We start from the raw sequence: 16,451 nt of genomic DNA on the forward strand, positions 1-16,451 counted from the left end.
TCACTGAGGAAAATAACCCTGAAAATATTACCCCTAAAATATTAGACAGCCATAAATAAATCAGCTCAACAGCCGATAACTTATTTCAATAAGAAATTTAACATAATAGACCTTTTCTCAACTTTAATAATGTGAGATGATGCCCTATATACATTGATATTTTTGAAATTAGTAAAGCCATAAATTATATATAATTATTAAAGTTAGTTTTACTACATTGTTATTAAGGGTACTCATACAACTGTTTCTTTATATATAAAGATTGTTTTGACACGGATCCCTCAAAATGTCCTTACTAACTCAATGTCATATAAAATTCTAAATTAGATCACTATCTTAAAAAATACTGTTGACTTATTCTTACCACTAATATTTGAGATACTAATTCCCCAAAGTCAACATTGAGCTTGATAACAATAATAACAACTTTTCATAGATTGGTAAATAAAGGCTATTTATTTTTCTATTTCATTTTTTGTTAATTATAGAAAACAAAATGTCTTTCCTACGATTATTAAACATGTATACTTTCTATTCTGGAAAGATGTCTCTACATACATATTTCTTATGCCCTTAGTAAAGGCCAGAGCTCCTAAATTAAGAACTCTGTCTCTTGCTTCTTTCCAAATTAAGATAATTACTTAAAATTCAACTAGAGCTAATTTCAAAATTAAAATTTTATATATAACTTATTATATTCTTCTTATTGGTAATTCTGTTAAAGTAAAAAATCAAGTCATACATTTAGTGAAGGCTAAGATTCTATTTAACATGGTCCCTTTCCAATTCATTAATGTTGAACTCAACTAATAAATGACTTGTCAAATTTCATGACCAACTAAAGATGGTAAATCTTTTTTTATTTTTTAAATACTTGTATTATTGTCTATAACTCAAACTTGATCTCATGATCCTTGAAGTAACTACTTCAAATATTATTCATTGCTACTATGACTTATAGGCCTCTACTCAATTTTATTGAATAAATAAAGGAGGAAAACAGGACCCTATATGCACATACTAGATCTTACAAATATTTCAAAAATTTTTTTCTTAAATTGTAATATTGAGAGTCTTACTGTCACTGAATATGATTCAGTAAATTAAGTCAGATTTCATAGGAGTGTTTAAACCTGTCATTGTGAAAGTGACTGAAAAACCTGGCATAGGGGTAAATCTCCCAGCTATAGAGTTTACAGCCACGTAAACATCATGAGCTTGTCAGGTAAGTAAAAATTATGAAGAAACTCCTGTGGACCCATTTCTCAAGTCCAACTTTAATGGACATTACAATGTGGACTGGAAAATCCATCCATGTGACTAGATTAATTGTACTGACTATAATGGTCACTTATCTATATGTTGATCCTATGGTAAACAGGCTGTTTGGGAATATCTTTTGAGAAAAAGACAGCGTATGAGAAACCTAAACCAGCCAATTATGCTGGTCCTTATAAATTAAAACTGTTTTTATATATCTGGACAATTGTCAAAATAGAAAGATTGTTAAAATAGAATTTTCCTATATAGGCCAGTTATTTACAGACTGGTCTCCTAGAATTGACAAGGACAATTGCAGAAGCCTTAACCTTCAGTGAGATGGCATCCAAAAGGATGTCTGGTGCTTAACTTCTGTCTCCAGAACTTCTGCATTACTGACAGACCTAAGAGACTCCTTAAATGTGAAAATTAAGAGAAAGGATAATAAATATCCTGTAGCCTATAAAAAATGCAACTTGTCTAATTTTATCACTAGTTATAGTAGAGAAAAAGGACATTGATCCTTCATCAACATTCCTTTGTCCTATTGCCAGCTAGAATGCTAAAGTTAAGATTCAGGCTTGGAAACAGGTGCATACCATTAACCAGATCTAGGCAAGCTCTTGATCTCATGATCCTTGAAGTAACTACTTCAAATATTATCCATTGCTTCTACAATTACAGCCTTTATGGCTATGTTTTAAAACTTACAACATGTGAATTTTCTTAATAATTTGACTTAAATTACTTCCAAGATCCTTCATAGTCAGATAAGTGCTGACAGAAGGATTAGAACTAAGTTAAATGCTCTAAAAGCCACTATAATGAATAATACAAATGAGTCCTCTGTTCTATGGTTTGAGGAAAGGCTTAAATGCCATCCCAATTAAATATGTCTGTGTTACTGTGGCCAAACACAATGCTTCCCAATAAAATTGGGAAAAGATTAAGAATATTCTGATGAGTGTTTGGCAGAGTAATAATAACAACCTGGATCTTTCAAAGTTTATTAAATGACTTTAATTTTAAAAAATGTTAAAACATTCTATATGATATGTTATTAGAATAATATGTGTTCTACTAATTCCTTTTGTGTCTCAATAGTAGGTCATGATGACCTCGGACCAAGAACCCTGTGACTGGAAGATATAATTCCCTAATTGCCTTTTTATATTAAGAAAGGGGGAATATGTCAGGAGCCACTCTGGAAATATAAGCCCTTAAGTCCTGAGCAAGAGATACTGAATTATTGCGCCTGGCAGTAACTTGGGCTTTACCTCCACTGGTAATGAATGAGGTATGGCTCCAGGAGTAGGTGTTACCTGGTGGGGTTGAGTTACACTCACCTGTTCCTTTGTAATCCTACCCCTTGCCTCATTTGAATGGCTCCTCCCCAATAAACCTGGGTTCGAGGTGTGCTCTTTGTCTTTCTTGCCTGTCTTGCCTCCTTTGTGTGAGCTGGTTCAGAGGAGCCATCATAGATCCCAAAGTAAAAGGTATCTCTCTATCTCTGTGTGATTATTTCATGCCAGCCAGTTCACCTGGAGTGACCCTGAATGGTTTAGTTGTGTCTCATGACACCCCTTAATCACCAAATCACCTCCCAATATCACCACAATGGCAATCAAATCCAACATGGTTTCTGGTGTGCACAGGCAAACCATATTCAAACCATAACACTGTCTTTTTCACAAGTTGAAAAGTGGGTACTGTTGGGTATGGGAAGGGGGTGGGTACTGTTGGGTATGGGAAGGGGGCTCTCTGCTAAGATAACTGGAAAAAACTCATGGACAGGGGTCAAAATCTTGCTACCGTGGCTTGTTGAGAAGAAGGAATATTTTTTTGGAGATTGGACTGGCCATTTCTTCCTCAACCAATGTTTTTAAGCAACTATAGAAACAGTCTTGCCTTCAGCAGTGCTTTCTTTGGGCTCAGGACCCCAGCAGGGCACAGGGCTTACTGTGATACATCCAAGGTGACCAAGCACTAAGCAACGAGTCCCAAGCCCAAGGCCTTATATCTCTGGCTGCAGGAGTCCAGGCTCTCTAGGAATGTGGCCAGTAGCAAGAGGAAACAGACACCTAAAGAGAAGGAGAAATACAATTTAATCTGGCTCTTCTAGTTGAATTTAGATTTTATTTAAATTGTATTTCTCCTTCTCTTTAGGTGTCTGTTTCCTCTTGCTACTGGCCACATTCTGAGAGTTGGGACTGGCAGCAGTGTTGGCTTTGGGCTTGGGACTGGTAAATATGCATTTTACTGCTGGGGTGGAGTGGCTTAGTGCTTGGTCACCTTGGAAGGATCACAGTAAGCCACTGTGCTGGGGTCCTGAGCCATGCATAGGTATTCATGCGTGCAAGGGCATATTGTATAACCGTGCAGTTGTCCAGTTGTGGTGGAGTTACTTGTTAGATATGCTCTTGTTTTTACTGCCTCTGCCAGGGGTGTACGTTTACTATACTAGAAGCAGGGGCAGTTTGGCTTGATCCAGGGTAGTTTTTGGCTCCGGCCACATTTGATAAGTTTCCGTGCCATGAGTAGTTCAAACTATGTGAATTTCACAATGGGGCGGGTTCATCCAGATTCTTAATTGTCGGTGGTGTTCCCAGAGGTAATTCTTTGGCTTTCAGCTCTCCCTTGGAGGTAGGCATGAGGCCAGGGGCGGGGAAGGTGGTCGTGCAGAGGAAAGGGGGAATACGCAATCTGGAGAGGAAACTGGCCAATTTAAGACGTCCTGGATGCGACCCAGTAGCGGAGGCAACTAACTCCAGCAGAGCAAATGTGGGAGCCCCGCAAAACTCTTAATTCACGCAAGGAGAACGACGAGGTGTGCGCGCCGACAACCAGACGCACGCTCGCGGCGCTTGCTGCCTTGACTTCCCCATCCTTGCGGGGGAGGGGCCGGAGTCGCAGCCGAGGCCGCAGAGCCGAGAAAGTGCGCGAAGGGGACGCGCTGCGAGCGCACACGTGACGGCGCGGCGCCGAGCCGAGCGGGACCCGGCGGCGGCGGCGGCGGGCGCAGCGGGGTGGCCCGGAGCGGCGCGGGCGGCCTGGAGCCCCGGGAGCGGCGCGCGCGGCCCCGGCCCCGGCCCAGCCGCTGTCCCGGCCTCGCGCTGCACATTCTCTCCTGGCGGCGGCGCCACCTGCAGTAGCGTTCGCCCGAACATGGCGACACGGAGCAGCAGGAGGGAGTCGCGACTCCCCTTCCTATTCACCCTGGTCGCGTTGCTGCCGCCCGGGGCTCTCTGCGAGGTCTGGACGCAGAGACTGCAAGGTGGCCGCGCGCCCTTGCCCCAGGACCGGGGTTTCCGCGTGGTGCAGGGCGACCCGCGCGAGCTGCGGCTGTGGGCGCGCGGGGATGCCAGGGGGGCGAGCCCCGCGGGCGAGAAGCCGCTCCGGACGCGACGGAGCGCTGCCCTGCAGCCTGAGCCCATCAAGGTGTACGGACAGGTGAGCAGTTTTGCAGCCCTCTTCCTTCCAGCTCTTTCCTCTCTCTGCACTTCCTCACCCCCGCATCCATCCTTTGCAGTCGCCTCCCAGGTGCAGGCACTACTGGGGACTTCCCGGCTTGCATTTGTTTTTTTCCCCCTCATATGAGTATAATCGCCAGCCCTTGAATCGCATTGATCTTTCTTCTTCTCGTCGATTTTAGCAAACGTATTCCAGGTAACTCTCTCGGGGTGCAGTGCACATTTCCCCAGGGTATGTGTAGACCGGTTTAGTTTCCGGCAGGTACAGGAGGGGTGCAGCTTCATTTTCACATCTGGATAAAAAACGGGCTTTCTTTAGTGTATTCTCAGTTGAAGGCGAGTACCCTGCAGTTGCAGTGCACTTAACACAGGGGCGGGCGGAGGGGGTTTCCACACTTAACCATCCTCACACTTAACCATCCTGAACCCCAGTGAAGGTGGGGAAAACTGAAATCTCAGCCCCTGTCCTTGTACAGTCAAAGAAGAGGGTGTGTGTGCGTGTGTATGCACACATGTGTGCACGCACGCAATGGCTGAATTTTTTGTTTATTTTTGTGGGGGTGTGAGGTTCGATCCATCCCCTGTTTCAAGATAAAGACTTTATTTTGGTCAGAAATATTCCTCATGGCACTTGGGAATTTGAAAAAACTGCAAGACATTTGGTGGACATTATTATTCAGTAAGTGATATATTTCTATCCAGGCAATGGGTTTATTAGATCATACGTAACATGAATTTCACTTTTGTGGCCAGACTAATGGCTAGGAAATGCAAACCAAGTTTGTAGGTTAGTATCAGCACTGGCAAGATTAATTTGCCCATGTTATTGCCTCATGAGACTCCCAGTTCTGCAGTGAAGGTCGGTGGGGGAGAAAAGGTGGGACCCATGGAGGTGGTAAACGTTCAGACTCAAACTGTTCCCTTTTAAAGTGGAAATTAAAAGATTAGCCTGAGTTCTCTCTTTCTTCACTTATTTTGCCAAAGTCAGTTCCTCCTTCAGGAAATATGTAGAGTTAAATGTTCAACCCTTGGAGCCAGAAAGAACCTTATAAACCATGTCACCCTATTGTGTCTATTTCTTGGTGAAGAAACCCAAGTGCCAGAAGATGAAGTGACTAGTCCAAGGTCATTCCAGGAAGGGTTGCTTGCTCTTTTTTGTTTTTGTCTGCAGTTTCACTGATCTTTGGGTGCTGGGAGTCAACCTGTCTTTATACAGGGCTTCTTAAATAATTCCTTTCTAAAATCAGATGTATGTGGTTCTAAAGGGAGAGAGTGGTGGTGAGTGGGCAGAAGCATTTAATTTTCGCCATCAGCTCCCGGACAGGAGGAGTGTGTGTCAGGGGTCTGTTGGAGTCCATCTGCTCCATTCTTCTTGGGCACAGATCCTTCCTCACCCGCATCTGAAACTTGTATTTTTGTATTGTTGGAAAGATGTCAACAAGGTCCTAGCTTGCCACAGGGAGCTTGGGGCTGGTGAGTGAGTGTGAGTGTGTTGTGTGTGTGTGTGTGTGTGGGGGTAGTGGGTAGGGATAGACACTCCCTTTTTCACTGAGTCTTCCCAACTGGCCCAGTTCTAGGGGCTTAGAGTGGGAGGGATGGTGGACAGTCCCTTCCAGAGCTCCATTCTCCTTAAGACGTAGTTTTGGTTGAAGGAGGAGCTTTCTGGTTTCAAAAATACGTAGGCAGGTACCATTTCTTCTTTGGGTTTGGTTTGTGAGTCTCCTGGGGATTTGAGACAGGTTAGAGATGAACTCTGTTTTCACTGGGAGTAACTCCAAAACTCTTGGCTTTTGTGTTTCTGGGCCGGCCGGACTGGGTTTAGTTCAGCTGAAGGATGCAGAGCTATCAGTGGAGCTCAATGAGGAAATCGCACCGAAGAGTGAAAACCCAAGACAGTGTTTTTCCTGTTCTGTTGCTGCCTTCCTGTGCCCTTATTCTCTGTCACCTTGAGGTTCATGAAAAATGGCATTGACTTTACTCTTTAGTGATGTGAGTCAGATAGAAGGAAGAACTTCCTGGTATGGGCTTTCTGCCACAGGTCATATCTGTGTGGCCCTTTCAGACTGCAAGATTGGAATCAGTGACTAAAGGGGTTTAGGGCTCTTTTGGGAGCTCCAGATTCACATCTATTTGTAATGGCCTTTCTAGCAAGGGGGAACATTTGCCTCTTTTTCCTGGGACAGACACAGTTATGAATAATATCCCTTTCACTCAAAAGTGTCAGGATGCAACTATAAATTATATATGGTCATCCTCCTCTGGCTTCATGCCAAGTTCCACTTTATAATCCCCTTTCAAGTTTTAAACCTAAGCAACTGAAGTATTTTCTGTTAGTGTTGCTTGGAGTTTGGTTCTGTGAGGGTACAGATGAGATGAGTACAATTTTATCCCTGTTTTCTGGAAACTTACAGTGTTTTTTTTTTTTTGTTTGTTTGTTTTTGTTTACCGGGGATTGAACTCAGGGGCGCTTGACCCCTGAGCCACATCCCCAGCCCTATTTTGTATTTTATTTAGAGACAAGGGTCTTATTGAGCTGCTTAGCACCTTGCTTTTGCTGAGGCTGGCTTTGAACTCACAATCTTCCTGCCTCAGCCTCCCGAGCTGCTAGGATTATAGGCATTCGCCACTGCAACCTGGAGGAAACTTTACAAAGTTAAACTTAGTTTAAGGAGGAGACAAAGCAGATGCAGATAGGGCAGGTAAATGTCCTGGAAGTGAACAAGTACATATGGACACACTTAATCAGCCCCACCTCCACTGTGATACATTAGTAGTCAGGGCTCAGAATGTTAAGGGGTGGATGGGATCAGATGTGCAGCTCCTTGTCTTCTGATCTTGGTGAGGCTAAGGGAACACTAAGAGCTGCAGGCAGAAGCTACTCAAAAGAAGAGGGCTGAGAGGTAATGGGAAGGCCACCCACCAGCTTCAGGGAGAAGAGAATGGAAGGCTTTTTCAGGAGAATATACGTGTCTGAGGAAGAGCCTGTGTTGGCATTGATGTTGTTTTTTTTCCCCCCACCCTGCTCATCAATGGAGTAAATTTAGCTTTGTTATTTTGTGCATACTTCTCCTTGGATTCTCTCATGTGGGAGACTGGTTTTTGATGCCATTACTTAGAGGCATGTTTGTAGTAATCAAAACCAATGTGCTATCAAGTATTAGGACTTCTCTGCCCAAGTTCAAAAGTTTAGAAGATAAGCCTTTTGTTAAAAGGCCAAGTTCAAGAAGGGATACCATCCTTCTTGCCACATTGATTTCCTCCCATCCCATGCTTCTGTGCCATTATGCTTGCTTTGTCCTGTGCCTGAAAGTTCTTCCCTACTCTTGTCCTTGCCTGGAAAACACCTGTTTCATTCAAAAATATCCAAGGAATTCCTCTGGTTACTCCCAGGCTCCAGTGGGAGTCTTGTGTTGTAATTACCCAAGTGTCCCATCCCTCTGTGTGCTCCATAGGGCATAGAGTTAGCTTTTCCATGTTTCCCCAGCTGTGGGAATATCTGTGGACCAACTGCATACCTGGAAGAAGAGAGGCCTGGAGGGTGGGGCACACATTCAAGTCATATAAAAGGTATTTGTAAGGAGGACAAGTCAAATAAAAGGTATTTGTAAGGAGGACAAATGAACCCACAAATGAATAGTCAAAGTGCATTAGCTCAGCCGGTGAGGAAGTAAATGGCATGGCCCTGGGGTCGTATAGCCCTGATTTTCCTGTGCTGTCTGGGAGGACTGTCATTGGTTTGTGCTAATGGCATTGTTTTGGGGGAAAAATCCTTCGGAACAAAGCACAAAACCTAACAGGATTTACAGGTTTATTTTGCTTCCAATGAGCTCTTACTTCATAATTTCTATATTTTACAGGACAGGGCATATTCAGTGTCCTGATTTGAGACTGAAAATAAGATGTCTGTTACAGCACAAGGCCCTGGGACAAAGGATGTCCTTTGGGAGTGGTGTACTGCTTGGCTTTAGATCTCTTTTTGAGTAGATTGCATGACACACTGGCTCTGGAAAGAATTGGCTAGTTGATTCTGAAGTCAGGATGTTTGACCTGTGTGCTTCCAAATGAAGATGAGAAGGCAAAGCGTTTGCTGTTTTGAGTTGGCTTCTACCTCGGAGAAGACTTGCTTGGCTTCTTGGGTTGGCTCAGTAAGGGATGTGACCTTGAAAAACTTCCTGGTGGCACTTGGCATCTCTTATTGAATTCTATGCAGTCTCTGGCCACTGTTTTAGTTCATTTGGAGTTTGCCTGCCACGGGGTTGGAGGGTGGACGAGGCTTTGAAGGGTGAAAGTGGGCCAGGACAGGAGTGAGATTGAAAAAAAAGGGATAAAATAAAAAAATTATCTAACTTGTTTATTTAACCTTCAACAGGTAATGTGTGTTTACAAAACCAATTTGTGCTAAGGAGTATGTAGTGACAAGTAAATTTCCTCCCATTTCCTGCCCTCATTCATCTCAGGCCCCTTCTCAGTTGGCAACCAATGTCATCAGGTTTTTGTATAACCTTCTAGAGTTATTCTATGGATATATAATACAGATGCATGTAAAATTACAAACTTGAATTACTAGTGGCTTTCTGTGACCTGTAATCCTGGCATCATGTGTAATGAGATTAACTTTAGTTGTAAAATATGTTTTGACACTATGACTGTGAATAGTCTGGGTGTTACCTGAAGACTCATAGCATAAAACAGATGGTTGGTTCTTCTCCAGGCCAGGTGAAAGAAAGTGTCTTTCCATTTTCCTTAGAGGGTTCCTGTGGGCCAGGAGAGCATCATTCTGGAGTCTTTTCCTAACTTGGAGAAATGTTGGCAAGCAGCTCTGTAGAATGTAGGGCCCAGGTTTGTGAGAATATCAGAATGTAGAGATCACAGATCTTGCTCTTCACTTGCGTTCTTTTCTAGAATGTTTTCATTATATTCTGTAAAATGAAGTTAATAGTATGCTTAATAAATTGCTTTGAGACCTGGGATCCATGAGGCAGATCCTAGCAGAAATGAACATCCCAAAGCAAAGGATAGATGTTGTAGGAATATTTTACCATCAGAGTTCAGTCTGTTAGAGATCTCAGCCATCTTTGTAGTGTCATTGTTTAATCCCAGGGCAGAGATAGATGGAGCAAGCCCTGTCCTGTCCACTGTAACAGAGGCACACAGGGGCACTCTAATAATCTCGAGAGCAGGTAATCCCCAAAATAATTTATTTGCTTTTGCTATGTACTTTTTTTTTAAAAAAGCATCAGTTTATACTCTTAATTAAATTTTGCATAGGTGAATATTAAATGAGTTTGCATCCTTCAAGTGCCAATATAGGAAATGGTGGCATAGTGTGTTTAGGGAAAGCCAATTTAGAGTTTAAAATATTCAACAATAATTCAGTTGTAGATAACACCTAGAAATGTATTAAAACTGGGGTATTGTGATGACCTTTTCTTCATTTATTTAGATTTAAATAAATGTTATGGAAAGTCAAGGAGAGCTCACTATCTTTTGGACTGAATATTTGGGGATTAGCATCCTCCCCTCCAGTGATCTGGGCTAGAGGGAGGAGATGTTCTCTTTGTTAATGAGAATGGGCTCTTCCTGTTCATTCTCTAGGTATGCCAGAATCTACTGAATGGCATATTCAGTCCAGCCACGTACATGCAAAAATCAATTTCCCTCCGTTTAAAATGAGCCACAGTTAATTTCGACCTAATTTATTGGCTTATCGACCTGTGAACCTTGGGCCTTCGAAGAAGTAGCCTGGCCGGTCTGCTCCCATCAAAGTGGCTGATGATGCTAAAAACTGGAAAAGGCAGGGTGGGCTCCTGGTCATGATTAAGATTTGGGTTTCATCCTATGTTACTATGTGATGCTTAGTTTTTAAATTAAAAATGAGGAATGCTTTATGCACATCGAGGTGGGTTTCATGAAAAAAGGACTTCATAGCAATCATAACCAGAATAGTGAATTAAAAAGCAAATACAAAATCATGTTATCTACTGGGTGTTTGTATATATATATATATGTGTATATATGTATATTATTATATGCTTGTAATTATATACATATAAAATCTATTATATACATATAAAATAATTATGAAATTACATGCATATAAAATCTGTATCTGTATCTTTGTGCTATGGATTGAACCCATGGCCTGTGCATGCTGAGCACTTGCTGTATCACTGAGCTGCACCTCCAGCCCCGGGTGATGGCTAATTATAATGGTGTCAGCAGTGCCCATGTTACTGATACTAGTTAGGAGCCAGATGATCCTACTTTTCTGGCCTTATGACAGATCCTCAATAGAACGCCGTTTGATAGATGTTTCTGCAGTGATGATGTTCAGTAGCTGTGTGTTCAGTATGTCTAGTGGACAGCCATAGGTGGCCACTGAGCACTTGAAATGTGGTTTAGTGTGACTGAAGAATTTTCTTTAATTTTAATGAATTTAAAGTTGTGCAATAGCTGCATGTGGCTCTCAGCTGGCTGCTGGATAGACACTGTGGTTCTGATGGGTTGCAAGGGGAGCTCCTTTCCCCTACTGTAGGTGACCTTTGCTTCACCCAAGAGAGGTTAGTTAGAGCCCAGGCCTGCGTTTCTGAGCATCACAAACAGGGGGAGTGGGAGCAAGTGCTGAAGGCTTCATCGAAACCCAGGGATTTGGAGGCTGCTGACTAGCCCATTGAGTGTTAGGAGATGGTGTTAGGAGATGTAGGGATGTGTCAGGGGACCTTGGAGGGCAGGTGGGCACAGTGGTCATCTTTGGGAGATGCTGCACAGTTGTTTCCTTGAAGCAGTCACTTAGGCCTCAAGGGGTGACTTTTCACAAGGGCCACCCAAACCTCTGTGCCTTCGCTTGTGATCTGGCCTTGTGCAGACAGCCCACTCGTGTCGGGGCTGTGCTGAGGTGCCGTGCAGATCCCGTGCATTCTGTGTAGCAGTGAAAGATGTAAACAGTGCCTTAACAGCAGGGCCATCTCCCCGCCCCTGGCCTCCACTTCCTGCGCTCTTGTTGACTTACCTCACTGTAGCTGGGTCTGTCTTTCATCCCTTCAACCTTTCAGGCTGGCACAAAGACAAACAATGGAGGCGTGTGGTCTTCATCATTGCATGTAACACCCCCCCCCCTTCCTCGCTGGCTGGCCCTTTAACTTAGCATGCCATTGCTGTTGCTGCTGCTGCAGGCTCTTGGCTTGGAAAATCGGGACCCTTCATGATGATTTATCTCCAGTCCCCTGAATTAGATTAAAAACACAGCTAAGAATGCTCAGAGAGGCAGGCTGATGTGATCATATCCCAGATCTGAGTGGCAGACAAGGGCAATAAAAAGATGTACGTATATCAAATGCGTTTTGTGTCGTGTAGGGGCCAAGGTACTGCTTATTACCCTCCCCCCCCTTTGTTTTTCCCCTGATGAAGGTAATTGAAAGAGCTTCGATTATGTAGAAAGGAAGGCTAGCCTGGTGAGTGAAGATGTTTTCCCCAATAATTGTGGATTGGAGAGAGGCCTGGGGAAGATGGCCAGGGTGATACTGAGGTGGAATAAATGTGGGTGTGAACAATGACTGGGTCCTCAGTAGGGATTTTAATATGATGGGGGACTGAGATGGAGGGCATCCTACTTTGATGGGCAAGTGAGCTGAGGGGTAGGGTCTAGATGTTTAACTCTTGGGAACCTTTGTTTTCAGAAGTGCATGGGCTGATTTCATAGGTCCTGGGGGGAAGTAGTAAAAGCCACCTGCGGAGAGAGGCTAGTTCAGGGACAGTCACTGGGGAGACTCAAGTGGGTGCCTGTGAGGTGTCAAGCTGCGGAGTGAGGGGCACAGATTCTCTCATCCTCAGAGGATGCTTAAGAGACAGCACCGTGTAGGCCTGCCCTGGGAACTGAGAAGAAAGGCTGTAGCTCATCAGTTGTGCTGCCCCAGGGGCTCTGCAGAGGAACCACTGAAGGCAGGGACAATAGAGTTGGGTGAAGGCCTGGGGAAGCTGGGAGTTTTCGCAAGCACTTGAATATTTTAACCCTGTGTTCAGCCAGTGCAGTGGTGCACACCTGTAATCCCAAAGGCTCAGTAGGCTAAGCAACTTAGTGGAGACCCTGTCTCAAAATAAAAAATAAAAAGGGCTGGGGATGTGGCCCAGTGGTTAGGGGCCCTTGGGTTCAATCCTTGGTACAAAAAACAAAAACAAAAAACCTGTGCTCAATTAATTGCATAACATGAGACTCTGTACCTGTGACTTACCTTCCCCAAAATTCTCTTGAGTATTTGCTGCATTTGGCAAGGTGTGCTGGGCGAGCAGGGGTGGTAGTAGTGGCGATGGCAATACGTAGTTGATTGCAGAAACCAGCCTGGAGTAACTGGAGGAGAAGCATTAGGAGTGGATGTGGGAAGCTGGGGAGAGGTGAAAGAGCTATCAGAACCAAGCTAGAGAGTTCAGCAAGCTGAGGAGTGCTCTGCCAGTGCTTCCTGTTGCTGAGCCCTCTTGCTAGCTCAGAGGCCACCCCTGGTACTGAGAAATTGGCCATGTTTTGGGGGTTAACATGCTGGTCTTTCTCCGTTAGTCTTGTTTAGAGCTTCTCTCCCAGTGTGGGAAAGGAGCCTTGTGTAGGTCTCATGTCTTTGGCTCTGGGATGTCATGTTTAATTGCTTTCCCTTTGGTGAGGGAAATCTGGAAAATGGAGTCATCTGGGTGCTGTACCCTCAGGACTTGGATGGAGATAGGGCTCCCCCCAGGTTTCTGAGCCCTGTTGTGGAAGATTTCCCGAAAGTGTTAGTTGGCCACAAGGTCTGAGCTTGACTCAAGCATGTGGTGTTTTGTCATTTTCCTTGTGTTACTGCTTGCTCTTAGGTCCCCATGTTCTGACCCTGGTGCTGTGAATGTTGATTTTTTTTTTTCTTTTTCTTAAATGTGGAGCCATTTTATGAAGAACGACTTATTTCAGTGGAGAGCCATTTGGACTTGAAATGATATTTATGGACTTTGAAGTTTATGAAAATACATTCATGGTTTACATCTCATTTGCTTCTTTTACAACAGTCTGGCAAACTTGGGAAGAATTATTAGTCATCTCATTTTACAGACGAGTTTCTTATAGTTCAGAAAGAGAAGTGATTTGCCCCAAGTTAGATAGCTGGTAAATTGTAAAAACCAAGACTTAGACCAAGACTCAAACCGAGCCACTGACGCATTTGCCCCTCACACATGATCTAGTGAAATTTTTGCTCTCAGGCAGGATCCATGGCTTTTTCACTGTGCACTCCCTTTTTTCCCTTTTAAAACCCAGAGGACCCAGCGGCTCTGGAGGCTGAGGCAGGAGGATGGAGAGTTCAAAGCCAGTCTCAGCAAATGGTGAGGTGCTAAGCAACTCAGTGAGACCCTGTCTCTAAATAACTACAAATAGGGTTGGGAATGTGGCTCACTGGTGGAGTGCCCCAGTTCAATCCCTGGTACCAAAACAACAACAACAACAACAACAATGAACCCAGAGGACTCCCATAACCCTCCCTCTTCCTGGGCTCTCCTTGCTGCACTGGTCTTGTAACTCTTAAAATGCAGCAAGTTCCAGGTCCTTCCCAGCCCAGCCCTGGCTCTCCTCTAGGTCTGGGTCACTCTTCTCTACCCCTACCTCCTCCCTGCTCCCTGTCACCCTTACGTGTAACATCACCCAGAGGTCCTCTCCCCCTTGCATTGTCACTCCTCTGCAACAGTCAGGTCTCTTGCTTAACAACTGGAGTTTAATCATATTCATTGAAATTTCTTGTTTAATGCTTGTTTCTTTGACTAATTTAAGGGCCATGAGGCAGGATTTAGAAGTCGGCTGTTTTCCAGGCACCTAGGATAGCATCTGGTTTATAGTAAGTGCTCAATAAATATTTATTGAATGAATGAAATAAGAAGCTATTTATAGTGAAGCTGCAGAGCCAAACAGGAGAGAAAGTGGGTGGTCTGGAATCCTCTTAAGAGCCCCTAGAAATGGCTTTGGACTCCTGGGGAAGCCTTGGCTTATCTGTGTATCTGTGTGCCCTGCATGGGGCCTACATTTTAAGGCATCTGGAATACCACCTCCAAATCTCTGTCTGAGCTGAACCTTGTCAGTGGCAGTTTAGATGATCTCTAAGGTTCTCTCTGGTGCTGGGGTTTCCTTCTTATTCTTACCCATTGGTAAATGGAGGGGTGATCCTGCTCATGACAGATTTTTTTTTTTTTGGCTTCTTTTATTAGGGACCACTCCTAGAAGAACACACATGTCATCATGTCATCACTGACTGACAAAGTGGTTCACCTGGAGGGAGAGGCACTTGGCAGATAGAGTGCCCCTGCCAAGGATCAGTCAGGAGTGACTAAGTCAGTGAGAACATGGTAAAGAGGAAGGAAAAGGTGTGTGTGTGTGTGTGTGTGTGTGTGTGTGTGTGTTTTCACTATTTTTTTTTTTTTTTTCATCTAGTGGAATGCTAAGAATGACTCCAAGGTCACTGTCCCTTTGTTTCCTCATCTGTAAAGTGGACAGTGTGAACTTGTCAGGCTTGTGAGTTCCTCTGGTGAAGACAGCATCTTGAGGTACACCAAAGTCGAGGGAGTGCACTGAGATTCCAGGCACAGAGCCTTCTTTAGGGAGCGCCCCCAAAACTAGATTCCATCTCTCCTGAGGTGGAGAGTCCAGGGATGGTAATGAGCTTTCTAAATATAGGGAGAACAGGGTCTTGAAAGGGGACACTGGGAGGCGATTTGCATGCCTCGCATTTGGGTCTCATGGTTTGAGAAAACCTTGTTGTTCTTGGACCTCGGGAGTCTGTCTTTGGTTTCTGCAGGCCCTGTCGTATCCTCCAGTTCAGGGGACTGAGCGGCTGCCTCTGTCCTCAGACTTGAAGGACAGGATATTTGTTTTAGACTTCATTGTAGAATTTTGAAAATACTTCTTTGTATTTTGCTGCTAGTGAAGCCGAGAAATGAGCCAGACTGCCTTGTTTGTAGGGCTTCATACTGTGTTCTAGAAGAAAGCTACGTAGGAGTGAGGACAGGCTGTGGGTGTCTAGGACATCCTGAGCTCTGGGTTTGACCAATGTGAAGGAGGTAATGACAGAAGAAGTGAATGGGCAGAACATATGTGACCTATTCCAGGAAAGGCCTCATCTTCCTGAGTAGCTTAGATCACCATACAGACTCTGGTAGTTTTATTGGCAGCTTCTCACGGCCGGTTCAGACTTGGCAACCCTAATTTTCCCCGGAAGTACTCTGTGCATTCTTGCAGGTAAGAAATGATTAAAGAGCCTACAGGGTGCCTGTCACCCTTAGACCTCCGTGCATACATCATTGGTAGGTGAATGCATGACTAATCAGTACCTTCATACAACAAGCAATTTATTTCTTCCCTGCTATTTATAACCACCCAGAGCAGGAGGATTGGGTGGCAGCAGATTCTTCCTCCTACTCTGAATAATATGAGGCACATCGTTTCACCTCTTTGGATCATCAGGGCATGCTGGGGACCAAGAGATAGCCCTGGGGGTGGAGGTGATGTTTGATGAAGACACTGAGATGTGTCAGGGTGTGGGTGCTGACGATTGTTGTGAGCTGGCAGTGGACACTAGCCCCAAGTCTGCAGCCATCGCTCCAGCCGGGGACAGGAAGGCTTGTGTGGCTGCTCTGGCTCTGCAGATGATGCTGACAGCACTTTGAAGGATTGCCTTGGCCAGGGACCCAGTCCCCAGCCTGCCTTCTCTATGACTCATTCTA

At 44.4% G+C, this 16,451-nt stretch overlaps 1 protein-coding gene across 1 annotated transcript in view; it reads left to right on the forward strand.

Annotated features, from left to right (window-relative positions):
• Positions 1-4,333: 4,333 nt before the first annotated feature.
• Sorl1 (sortilin related receptor 1) overlaps positions 4,334-16,451 on the forward strand; it is a 163,196-nt gene continuing 151,078 nt past the window's right edge. Inside the window, exon 1 of the mRNA XM_078047182.1 lies at positions 4,334-4,710. Coding sequence (XP_077903308.1) covers positions 4,426-4,710 — 285 coding nt within the window. The 5' untranslated portion in view covers positions 4,334-4,425. The remainder of the gene's footprint in view (positions 4,711-16,451) is intronic.

The sequence above is a fragment of the Ictidomys tridecemlineatus genome, chromosome 4 (assembly GCF_052094955.1).
Source record: "Ictidomys tridecemlineatus isolate mIctTri1 chromosome 4, mIctTri1.hap1, whole genome shotgun sequence".
NCBI lineage: Eukaryota > Metazoa > Chordata > Mammalia > Rodentia > Sciuridae > Ictidomys > Ictidomys tridecemlineatus.